The following is a 13,299-nucleotide window of genomic DNA, read 5'->3' as shown; positions in this document are numbered from 1 at the left end:
GTATGATTTTGCATTTTCACTGTAGTATGAGAACACTCCTTTACCCATAGGCCTGCCAGTGGAGTGAGTTATCAAGTTGTCGAATTTTTGCCAATCTGAAAAGCAAGAAACTCAATGTAGTTTTAATTAGTGTTTTTCTTACTATGAATTACATTTTTTTGTTTTGTTTGTTCACATTGCTAGGTCAAAACCCAAATTGCATAATATGTAACCCAAATAATTATAGATGAATTACAGAAGCAATATTTATCAAATACAGTGAAACAAAGTATATACAGTATTTTTCTGCTGAAAATGTTAAATGTGGCTGGGTTCTGTGGCTTACAACTGTAATCCCAGTGCTTTGCGAGGCCAAGTTAGGAGGAACCACTTGAGGCAGGTGTTTGAGACTAGCTTGGGGAAACATATCAAGACCCTGTCTCTACAAAATATAAAATAAAATAAAATGTTTTAGAAAAACGAAATGTCAGATGATTTCTTACAGAAGCTTTTCTTGTGTCCATGTGCCAGTAAGTTTTTATGTAAACATAATGGTATCGTTTAGCAGTGCCTGAGGGAGAAGTACTCATCACCAGGTAACAGATATCATCCTGGAAATGTAGTGTTTAAAGTCTTCACTGATGTTTTCAGACTACCAAGATGTCACACTGAGTAAGTTATCATGACTTTCCACTAGGATTCTTGTGTGCATGGTGTTTTACAGGCCATATATGTCTCTTGGAAGTCTTCGAGATCAAGTCATTTACCCTGATTCAGTGGATGATATGCATGATAAAGGTTGTACAGACCAAGATCTGGAACGTATCCTACACAATGTCCATCTCTATCACATAGTTCAAAGAGAAGGAGGTAAAGTCCATCATTCTTTTTTAATGCATTTAACTTCACTTTTAAAAAGTATATATTTTTTTGGGTATATATTTAGTGTGTGGTTTAATTTGAATGTATGCTATAATCGGAAATAAGCACATAAGTGTAAAGATGGAGTTTTATTGCTGTTCCATTATTTGTATTTCTTTTTCTGCTTGTGTTATGTTTAATGCAACACATTAAGTTTTTATCAAGTCTCCATGTCAGTGCAGCTAACATTTAAAAAAAGCTTTTTTCTTCTATATTTGAATGTACAAAGTCCCTGAGGCCATTGTCAGTCTAGATGTATGTAAAGTCTGTGACAGAAATATTAGCCTTACAAGCTCTCAGCTTACATTAAATTAAATAATTTGAGAAGTAGATACCACAGAACTTATTTTTTTTGGTTTCAGACCCACAATCTTACCAGTATCTTTTTTTTGCTCTCAAGCAGCACACAGATAAAGTCAGAAACTTCTGTATTGTGTTTTTTCAGCATAAAACATTTTTGAAAGAGTATAAATAATATTTGTACATATAAGCTCAAAATAGAATTATTGTCTAATAATACTCTCTGTGTTTAGTGATACTTTCAAATAATTTAATAATAATAATCTCACTTTAGCTAGAGCAGTCAGGCAAGAGAAAGAAATAAAAGGCATTCATATAGGAAGAGAGGAAGTCAAACTATCCCTGCTTGCAGGCACATGATTCTATATCTAAAAAGCCCCATAGTCTCAGCTCAAAATCTCCTTCAGCTGATAAACAACTTCAGCAAAGTTGCAATATACAAAATCAACATACAAAGATCACTAAATTTCTATACACCAACAACAGCCAAGCCAAGAGCCAAATCAGGAAGACAATCTCCTTCACAATTGCCACAAAAAGAATGAAATACCTAGGAATACAGCTAACCAGGAAGGTGAAAGATCTCTACAATGAGAATTACAAGACACTGCTCAAAGAAATCAGAGAAGACACAAATGGAAAATCATCCCATGTTCATGGATAGGAAGAATCAATATCATTAAAATGGCTATGCTGCCCAAAGCAATTTACATATTTAATGCTAGTCCTATCAAACTACCAATGACATTCTTCACAGAACTAGAAAAAGCTATTTCAAAATTTATATGGAACCAAGAAAGAACCTGAATAGCCAAGGTAATCCTAAGCAAAAGGAATAAAGCTGGAGGCATCATACTGCCCCACTTCAAACTATACTACAGGTCTGCAGTAACCAAAACAATATAGTACTGATACAAAAACAGACACAGAGACCAATGAAACAGAATGGAGACTGCAGAAGTAAGGCCGTACATCTACAACCATCTAATCTTCAACAAAGCTGAAAAAACAAGCAATAGGGGAAAAGACTCTCTATTCAATAAATGGTGCTGGGATAACTGGCTAGCCATATGCAGAAGACTGAAGCTGGACCCCTTCTTTATACCATATACAAAAATCAACACAAGATGGATTAGAGACTTAAATGTAAAACCCCAAACCATAAAAACCCTGGAAGACAACCTAGGCAATACTATCCTGGACATGGAAACAGACAAAGACTTCATGACAAAGATACCAAAAGCAATCACAATGAAAGCAAAAATTGACAAGTGAGATCTAATTAAACTTAAGAGCTTCTGCACAGCAAAAGAAACTATCAACAGAGTACACAGCCTACACAATGGGAGAAAATATTTGCAAACTATGCATCTGAAAAAGGTCTAATATCCAGCATCTATAAGGAGCTTAAACAAATTTACAAGAGAAAAACAACACCATTACAAAGTGGGAAAAGGACATGAACAGACACTTTTCAAAAGAAGACATATATGCAGCCAACAAGCATATGAAGAAAGCTCAATATCACTGATCATTAGAGAATGCACATCAAAACCATAATGAAATACCATCTCACACCAGTCAAAATGACTATTATTAAAACATCAAAAAATAGCAGATGTCGACAAGGTTGTAGGAAAAAGGGAACACTTATACACTGTTGGTGGAAGTGTAAATCAGTTCAACCACAGTGCGGCAATTCCTCAAAGAGCTAAAAACACAACTACCATTTCACCCAATAATCTCATTACTGGGTTTATACTCAGAGGAATATAAATCATCTACCACAAAGACACATGCACACAAATGTTCATCACAGCACCATTCACAATAGCAAAAACATGGAATCAACGTAAATGCCCATCAACGATAGATTAAATAAAGAAAGTGTGGTACAGGTACACCATGGAATATTATGCAGCTATAAAAAAAGAATGAGCTCACATATTTTGTGGAAACATGAATGGAGCTAGAGGCAATCATCTTTAGCAAACTAATGCAGGAACAGAAAACCATATACTGCATGTTCTCACTTACAAGTAGGAGCTAAGTGATAAGATCTTACAAGCACAAAGAAGGAAACAACGGAGACTCAGGTCTACTTGAAGGTTGGAGGGTGGGAGGAGGGAGAGGAGCAGAAAAGAAAAGCATTGGGTACTGGGTTTAATACCTGGATGATGAAATAATATGTACAACAAACCCCTGTGAAATGTGTTTACCTATGTAAGAAACCTTCACATGTGCCCCCAAGCCTAAAAGTTAAAAAAAAAATAAAACAAAAAATAATATTCACACTTTCAAATAATTTAATAATTCATATAATTTGATAGTCTAGAAAAATGACTGAAATAACAAATGAGACACCAAGATTAATTTTAAATGGATTTTATGTTCTGTTTCACAGCCCGCTCACATTATTAGAAGTAGAGTAGTAGTACAGTGATTGAGAATATGGACTTTTAACTCAGAGTTCTGGAATTAAATCTTGATTAGCCCTGTTCTCTGTATCTTCAACTGTAAAATGAGGTTAAATATCTACCTTACAAGTTTTTTGTGAAGATCAAATAAGACTGTATGTAAAACATTAGCAAAATGGCATGTGAGTACACAAGAATTAGTAGCTGGCCCAGTCTGGCAGCTCACATCTGTCATCCCAGAACTTTGGGAGACCAAGAAGGGTAAATAGCTTAATAGCTTGAACCTAGGAGTTTGAAACCAGCCTGGACAACATGGTGAAACCACTTCTCTATAAAAAATACAAAAATTAGCTGGGAACGGTGGCACACCCCTGTTGTCTCAGCTATTTGGGAGGCTGAGGTGGGAGAATCATCTGAGCCCGCAAAGTCAAGGTTGCAGTGAGCTGTGATTGCGTCACTGCACTCCAGCTCAGGCAACAAGAGTGAGACCCTGTCTAAAAAAAAAAAAAAAAAAGAATTAGTAGCTAATGGTAATATTAGTAGTTGTAATATTGATACTATATTTTGTCTTTGTGTGATAATGCTTGAAGTTTTATATAACAGTATCACATACATTATTTTATTTGATCCTTACAATAAACAAATAAGGCAGGCAAGAAAAATACTTTTAATTTTTGGTATTTGTCATTCCTACTATATATGGAAAGCAGATTGGTTTTTTGTTTCATGTGGTCAACTCCTTGGAGTTTCAGAAGGCTGTGGTAGAATAAATGCTACATGTTTATCTTGGGCAAGTTATTTTGAGGAAGTTTGAAATCTAATGATCCAAATAGAAATTTAGAATAAAGATGAAATAGTCTATTCTTTTAGAAGTCATCAAGAAGGTCTAGAACTCTTTCCAATAATTTTCCAAACTTGAAAATGTAATCATAATTGTTATGGGTTATTGAGTGCTTACTATGTGGAATTTACATATATCATCTTATTTAATACCCATAATCATCCAGTGATGTAGGTTTTACTATCTTCATCTTAAAGATTAATTTCAGAAATTTAGTAACTTAGAGTCCCATGGCAAGTTGTGGGACAGGGATTCAAGCACAGATCTGACTTGAAAGTCAGTGTTCTATGCTAGAGTATGCGACTGTATTATGGTAACTCCTAGCTTTTTAAACAATAATAAAAACCATTATATCCTTGAACATAAAAAAAAAAAAAAAACTTCAAGGAAATCTGTTTTACTTGCTTAATTCTTAAACCTGAGATATTTAAGCAAGGCAAGAAAACACTTACATTTGCAAGTACATTAGTTAATTTGAAAGATGCCTACTGAAGTCCTGTTTAGACTAGCTAATCATTTGGTTTTGGTATAATAAAAATGGAATTAAAAACTACATTCCATTCCATCAACTAGGTTACAAAACAGGAAAGCATAAAAGGGTTAACAAAGGGACATGAACTAAAGAAGCATATGCATCTCCAGGAAGCAGGAAAATCATTCTCTTCTTTGCTAACTTTGTCTCACTAAATCAGGGTCAGAGGCAACATTATGACTCAGAGTTTTGATTTATGTGTTCCGTGATCATGCAATATTGCCTGCCTACAAAAACCTTTGGGTTTAGTAGAACAAAGAACATGATTTATTAAAATATATAAAAGTTAAAGAGTCCTTTGACCCAAATACTTTTCTCTTGTGCCATGCTTTCAGGGAGCAGGGAAAAAAAAAGTTAAGCTCAGAATATTTCTCCACTGCATAGTAATCCAAGTCTATTTCTCAAATCATCACTTATATTTCATAAGTACTATGAAATTCAATCACAGGGAAAGTTTTATTTCAACAGTTTTCCCTAGAAGCAAGAACTCTAAATCAGATGGTATTTTAAGATTATTTTTCCTAACATAAAATTTTAAGGATTTGTCTATTTCCTATGTGTATTTTCTTATTTAAAAAATGACAATTTCTGGAAGCTTACCCAATAAAATTAACAGTGATTCCCTCTAGGGAGTGAGATTTCAGGTGTCACTGGGAAATAGGAAAAGTCTCCTTTTCACTCCAGGTAATTTTTATTGGCAATTTTTCATCTATTGTATTACCTTTATTGTATGTCTTTGCTTATTTAATTTTTGGAGTAACACTTTCACATAATTCATAAATGAAAAGGCATTTTTAAATGTACTGTAAAAGATTCTTCTGATTCCTGTTTCCTTCCATCCAGTTATCACCTATCCCCATCAGGCAACCATTGTTTTTAGTTTCTTTTTTATGCTTTTATACATTTTTTTAATGCCATGTACTCTGTAGTGGTAATTTTAAAGGAAGAAGATGGTAAGAAACATAAAGATTCATTTTATGCTTAACAATTAATATATATTATTTCATCAAAGTCTCTGAACTTTTGGATTTCAAAAACAAGTCCAAATTTTTCTTCTGACCAGCAAAAGAATCGAATAATCATTTTTGATAATTTGACTTTTCAGATACACAGTTCACATAAAGCAATGAAGACTGCACTTTCTACTTTCTTTCCTATTGACCAAGATTATTTCAAAAATTTAGTGGTAAAAATTTCAAAATTTTAATTGAAAAATTCAGCTGATCAAGTAAAAAGATGACAGAGAACGTGGATTTTTTCCAAAGAAGAGAGTTAACCCCTGAACACTTAGGCTTTAGAAATTTTGCTCTAAGTATCTGTCAGGTTTTGGCAGTCATTTTCTTCCTTGAAAATCAGACTCTCCAGTAGTGGAACTATGGTTTTATTTTTAAGTAATCTTTAAAAAATCTAATTATAAAATTAAGGTAGGCTTATTATAAAATTTTCAAATTTTAAAAAATGGATAACTTAGGAAATGAATCTAATTCTGTTCTTGGAAATATATGTGTATGTGTTTATTTACAGAAAGATGATGATATATACAATTCTGAAACTTGATTTTTAATATACAGATATTCTGGGCACATATTCATATTAATATGCAAGACCTACTCTCTTTGTAAGAAAAATAGAATCCTTGCGTTTTGAATAAATATCAAACAGAAAATCAATAGTTAAGATGTTTTAAGAGATAGCATGCATGGAAAAACTACAAAAGCATCAGATAGACCTAAACATAAATCCCAGTTCTGACATCTAATATTGTAAACCTAGACAAGTCAATTACTCCAGGAACTGTAGGTTGCTCGCTTATAAAATGCAAGAAATAAAATCTATCTTACAAAACTGTGAAATATATGATGAGAAAACTCACATAAAGTGCTAGGCACAGGGGAGCCACCTAAATTAGTTCCTTTCTTAGCCTTTGTAGACTTTGTACTTGACGTATGAAAATTTACTGGGTCTTTTCTCCCATCTCCCTCCAAGATAAGTGTAAGCCTATCAATCCACTGGAGACACTGAGAAACAAACACAGTTTTTAAAGTGTCAGTGTTTAAAATTCTTGTAAGATCATTTGTCAGTATAAGAAGTTATTACCATCAAAAGAATATCAAATCTAAAACAAAATGCTTATACATGAGGCTCTGTAGTTTATCCAAGCATATATTCTATAAAATACCAAGTTCTTCATGTTGACAATTTGAATTTGGAATCCCTTGTCTAGGGTAGAAACAGTAACAATTAAACAAATGATTTATACGAATGTATATTTCTTTATTTTCTTAAGGATGGGATGCTGTTATGGACTGGAAAGATGTCCTGTCAGGAGGGGAAAAGCAAAGAATGGGCATGGCTCGTATGTTTTATCATAAGTAAGTATACTAAATTCAGGTAACTACTAGTCCATTGCTGTAACCAAACCAAACAACAATAACAAGTGTTTCGACAGGATTTATTGTCCTCATGTTTAGTTTAAAAATATCTTACTATAAAATTAGTGCATAGAGTTCACAGTTGGTTTTATTGTTTGTTTTTTGTTTTTTTTTGTTTTTGTTTTTGAGACAGAGTCTCATTCTGTCAGCCAGGCTGCAGTTCTGTGGCATGATCTTGGCTCACCGCAACCTCCGTCTCCCAGGCTCAAGCAATTCTCCTGCCTCAGCCTCCTGAGTAGCTGAAATTACAGGGTGCCCCCACGCCCAGCTAATTTTTGTGTTTTTAGTAGAGATGGGGTTTCACCGTGTTTGACCAGGCTGGTCTTGAACTCCTGACTTCAGGTGATCCGCCCACCTTGGCCTCCCAAAGTGCAGGCATGAGCCACTGTGCCTGGCCAAATTATTTTTTCTTATAGTAGAATCTCCAAATATTTGTTTTTCTATTTCTTTCATGTTAAGTAATGTTAGATGAAATAATATGTACAAAGGACTAAATTAGATTTTTATGTATCCTAAGTTTGAAATAATGATTATTAATTTTAAAATATGAAGACTATACAATCACTATGATACTTGTGTAAATCCAATAGGTAGACATTCAGTAAAACTTTCTGACTTAAATTATTAAATTCAAAGTAAACCAACTTTTTAACCGTTCAGCAGCCTATTAAACCAGTAATGCTCTCCCCCTTGAAATTCAAAGCTATAGCCAATGGAAAAAGGGACCATTCTGCATAGGTTTCAATGAACTGAGAAAAATTGAGAGGCAGGAAATAATCGCTTCTGATAAAACATTTTTAATTGTAACCAGCTTCATAGCCTTTTGAGTCTAAGGATATCAAGCACAAGACGTGGGAAGGAAATATTAAAGCCCTTCTGATTCTCCTGATTCTTTCCATTCTCCCTCCCAACCCCCTTAGATCTCTGGCAATGAGAACCTGAGTTGTGCAGCCCAGGAGGTTGCCAGAAACTATGTTACTCACTTTTTATAATTAAGTCTTAGGAAAAAAGGACCAAATAGTTACGTACATGAATTCGTGAATGGCCATAAATGATGGCAGATGCAGCACTCTTGAGTGAGTTGCAGTGAAAGCGGTAACATTTTTGTAGAGAACTTTAAAAATTAAATCAAGTATGTATTATTGAACATCTAGCAATTAGTTGGCCCACACTAAGCACTCACTTGGCTATTCATTTTTTTAAAGCCTTTAATTATGGGAAAAAAGTCAAACGTCATCATAAAAGAGAAATTGTTCTAAGAACCCCATATTCTCATTACACTGATTTAACAAGTCTAATGTTTTGTTACACTTGATTTATCTACTCATTTTTTTAAGTTTCTAAAGTATTTTAAAGCAAATCACAGGTATTACGATCTTTTCCCCTGAATACTTTGAGAACGGTCTCTGAAATATTAGGATATAGTCTTAGATAATAACATGTTACAATAATACCTAATTAAATTGGTAATAATTATTTAAAGTTATTTAATATATATATGGTTCATATCCAAAGTTTCCCTGATTGTCTCAAAAATATCTTTTTACACTTGATTTCTTCAAACCTGGATCTAAACAAGTTTCACACATTGCATTTTTATTGTTACACTTCTTAATTCCTTTTTAATCTAAAGAGTCTCTCCTCCTTCCAGGGCTCACCTACCTTTTATACCTTTGACTTGTTGAAGGAACTGGGTTAATTGTCCTGTAGAATGTTGCCTGTTCTAGATTTATCTCATTGCTACCTTATCAGGTAAATCTAGGTAGGGGTCTTTTATCTTGTTTCCCAATCTCCCATTTTTTTTTCTGTAAACTGGAGATTAGAGCAAAGAGCTTGATGAGATTTAGGTTCAGCCTTTTTAATAAGAACATAGCATAAAAAATGATTTATAGAATTTTATTAAAATATAATTATGTTCATTTTATAAAAGTAGAAAATGTATATAAGTAAAAAGAAGAAAAAAATTTGTTATCTCATTAGCAATTATCTCACTAGCTGTTATCTTATTAGCACTGTTAAAATTTTGGACATTTTAAATTATTTAAATTTTAAATTACTGTAACATTTAAACACTGTTAAAACTTTGGGATTTTTTTCCCAGTCTTGGTAATATGCAAAAGTTGGTTGTTATTTGTATTATTTTAATGTAGCTATTTTCATAAAGCATATTATAATTTATATCCTTTTTATTTCATATGTAATTATGTGCTTTTCTGTATTAATATATAATAGTTAACCAAGGCTTATTGTTATTGTACTAAAATTTATATACCAAAACCACAGATTTTAGGTATACAATTGGATGACTTTTATGAATGTTTCTACATCATGTAACCAATACCCCAATTAAGATAAAAACAACATTTCTGTTATCCTAGGATGTTTATTCATCCTCCTTTCTAATCCAGTCCCCTCTAGACATTTCTGTTCTGATTTCTATCACCATAAATTAGTTTTGCTTGTTGTATAACTTCAGGTAAATTAAATCACACTCTAAATATTATTTTTGTGTTTAGCTGGGATTTTTAGTGAGAAAAATTATTAGTTGTGTTCACAATATATTATTTATAACAATGTACATTTAAGAATATGGCTAACTAAAAATATAAACTAAATTTTGCTAATTTGGGATTTTTAGTGACGTGTATTTTTGGATACCCGTTTCTCAGAGGATGTGGTGAAATTCAAGAGTAAACTTTACAGCTTGGGGCCGGGTGCGGTGGATCACTCCTATAATCCCAGCACTTTGGGAGGGCAAGGCGGGCAGCAACTCCTTCTCTACAAAAATAAAAAAAAATTAGCCAGGCGTGGTGGCAGGCGCCTATAGCCCCAGCTACTCAGTAGGCTGAGGCAGGAGAATCATTTGAACCCGGGAGGCAGAGCTTGCAGTGAGCCAAGATGGCGTCACTGCACTCCAGCCTGGCAACAGAGTGAGACTCTGTCTCAAAAACAACAACAACAACAACAACTTTACAGCTTGGCATTTATGACCAGCTGTTACCCACTATCACCCTGACTCTGTTTGGGTCTAGGCCATAAGTATCCAGTAATATGATCATCAGCTTAGAAATATAATATGGAAGAATATAAAATTTAGCTGTAAATTTCTCACTGTATCAGTGTGTTAATAAAATAAACTTTGTAATAAATAACAAGTGGCATTAATAAATGTTGTTAACCCAAAGAGATTTCACATATCTGTAACCTGAAATAAATACGTGGTGTTTGTGTATCTAAAATATTTTGGATATAATGTGATAATGAGTGAATTAAGTCACAAGTATATCAATGGAAAGAAAATTTAGTGAGCCATACAAAGATCAATGAAGAAGAGCAAATAGTTGAAAAGCACAATCTGTTGACAAAAGATACAAGGAATTTTAGGTATTCAATCTAGTGAAGAGAAAGTTTAACAATAGGAAAATGCCTTCCCTCATTCTCAAAGGATTTAAAGTTGGAGTTGTGATGTGAAAGACTTGAGCTGGCAAAAATGAAGAACTTCAGCAGGAAGTACTAAGCATCACAATAGTGTTCTCTTTTTGAGAGGATTTTAAATGTTTTAATATCTCAAGAATGATTGAAAAACTCCTGTCTTAAGCGGGGGTAGATTAAATCTTTCACAAAGCCCATTCTACTGATGATATACAAAACACAAAGGAAAGGAAATCTGAGAAACAATGTTACCTAATGCTTTGTTTACTTATATCAGTGTCAGATTCTAGCTATTGCTTGATATATTCAAGTACACACATAAACACACACACACACACACACACACACACATACACACACACCCCAATCCTGCCAAGGAAACTAAAGCGTGTGATCTTACATCTGCTAGACTAGAGGTTGCTATGACAACAGAATGTGAGATGCATACATTTTTATAATTCTAAAATGGCATATTTTCTCTATTTCGATCAAGGCACTCTGAAAAATAAGCCAAAATGGAATAAACATGTTGATCACTGGAAAGAACTATACAAAAGGAAAATTTTATTCAACCTTTCACTTTTATACTTCCTTTACTTCTTCCTCTTGTTCACTTAAAAATATCATCCACAAAACAGAAAATAACTCTGAGACAAAGAAGTAATGCTTAATATTTAAATCAGAACAGTAACCAAAGGTCAACTAGTGACACTAATTCCATTGATGTTGTCATGAAGAACATGCACTGATCTTTTATTCTTTGCATAGAGACCAGTTTTAGAGTCTTTGACTCCTGTGTCTATTAGCCCTGCCTACCTGACCTACATGTAGTAGGTAACTGGATTCTATTAATAAGCAAATCCATTTTAGAACAGTAACTTACAGGGCAAATAATTATTTAGTCTGGTAAGAAATTACTGGTTTTTATTTTCTTAAACTTTTTGTCATTTTATTTTTTAAAATCAAAATATTTTTTTGTAAAGGAAATTGTCCTGGCAAATACTTGATACTGATTTTCAACTCCAAATTGAATAGAAATGACAGTGTAAGAGTTGACTTTGTTCCCATTAACTAAGCTAAGTCATGCTAAGTACCAACAGTCCAGAGGGACTTGAAAGAAAAAAGGGAAAGGACAAAGAAAAGTAAGAGCAGGGGGTGAGATGAGAGGGAGAAAGGATAAGCAGAGGGAAATAATGGCAAGTAATAGGATGCCTCTGATAACAGACAGGCATTATCAAAGTAAAAATTAATCTTAGAAAATTGTCCAATATACTTAGAAAAGTAACTTACTTTTTCTCCTAAGAATTTGATTCTGGAGTATGGTTCCAATATTATGAGGTTAAATGTCTGCTATAAATTTTTAAGATGAGCCATATTCACTCTCACAGTCTTATAGTGATGAAATTCCATTAGTAATGCTTAGGTAGTCACAATGCTGATAAAATAATCTTCTCATTGTATCTTTGCTAACAGGGCTGTGGCCTGTTTGATCATTAGCCACTGCAATGTATTTTTCATGTAGTTAGTCAGACCCTTCTCACCAAGAATGAACCTGCTTGCTGCAGGAAAATGTACTCAGTGACCTGCCTCATCTTTCCTGTGCCTCGTATTTATGATTCATTCATCTACAAAACAATAAAGCTTATTGTATTATTAGAAAGCATCAGAAAATCTATTTAAATTTATTAAAAATGTGATATTATGTCCAAAAGAGGGGCATAACTACTTTTTTGCTTTATCATTTATTGCCTTTAATAATGTCATATTCTTGGCCGGGCGCGGTGGCTCACGCCTGTAATTCCAGCACTTTGGGAGGCCGAGGTGGGCGGATCACAAGGTCAGGAGATCGAGACCACGGTGAAACCCTGTCTCTACTAAAAATACAAAAAATTAGCCGGGCGCGGTGGCGGACGCCTGTAGTCCCAGCTACTCAGGAGGCTGAGGCAGGAGAATGGCGTGAACCCGGGAGGCGGAGCTTGCAGTGAGCCGAGATCGCGCCACTGCACTCCAGTCTGGGTGACAGAGCAAGACTCTGTCTCAAAATAATAATAATAATAATAATGTCATATTCTTTTTAGTTGCTTTAAAATTGTTAGCAATGCAACTCATATTGTCCAAAGAAAAACTTATAATTCATATAGCAAAATAATTAATTTTTGTGTGCACTTTTTAAAAGACCAAAATATGCCTTGCTGGATGAATGTACCAGTGCTGTCAGCATTGATGTCGAAGGAAAGATATTTCAGGCTGCAAAAGGGGCTGGAATTTCCTTACTGTCTATAACACACAGGCCTTCTCTTTGGTAAGTATTTCCAGTGCTAATTTGTGGTAGATGGTTTTTCCTTAAATTTCTCAAAAAATAACTTTGCTAAATTTTTTACAGTAGTGGGTAGGGTATTTCACTTACTTTCTACCCATATTTCTCTTAAGTTGCACATTAGTAGC

The 13,299-nt window shown here is 33.9% G+C and overlaps 1 protein-coding gene across 4 annotated transcripts in view; it reads left to right on the top strand.

The window, feature by feature from the left end:
- The window catches only part of ABCD2 (ATP binding cassette subfamily D member 2), a 65,975-nt gene that overhangs the window by 35,915 nt on the left and 16,761 nt on the right, over positions 1 to 13,299 (top strand). For 3 of the 4 annotated variants that reach the window (XR_012094481.1, XM_008002877.3, XM_073020621.1), the window contains exons 7-9: positions 704 to 849; positions 7,278 to 7,362; positions 13,031 to 13,156. Coding sequence is in view for 3 of the 4 variants with exons in the window: in XM_008002877.3 (XP_008001068.2) it covers positions 704 to 849; positions 7,278 to 7,362; positions 13,031 to 13,156 (357 nt within the window). In the remaining variant the exon portion in view is untranslated. The remainder of the gene's footprint in view (positions 1 to 703; positions 850 to 7,277; positions 7,363 to 13,030; positions 13,157 to 13,299) is intronic. The other variant, XM_008002878.3, reaches the window with a different exon arrangement.

Source organism: Chlorocebus sabaeus, chromosome 11, assembly GCF_047675955.1.
Source record: "Chlorocebus sabaeus isolate Y175 chromosome 11, mChlSab1.0.hap1, whole genome shotgun sequence".
NCBI lineage: Eukaryota > Metazoa > Chordata > Mammalia > Primates > Cercopithecidae > Chlorocebus > Chlorocebus sabaeus.
This window is presented reverse-complemented; position numbering and strand designations above follow the sequence as displayed.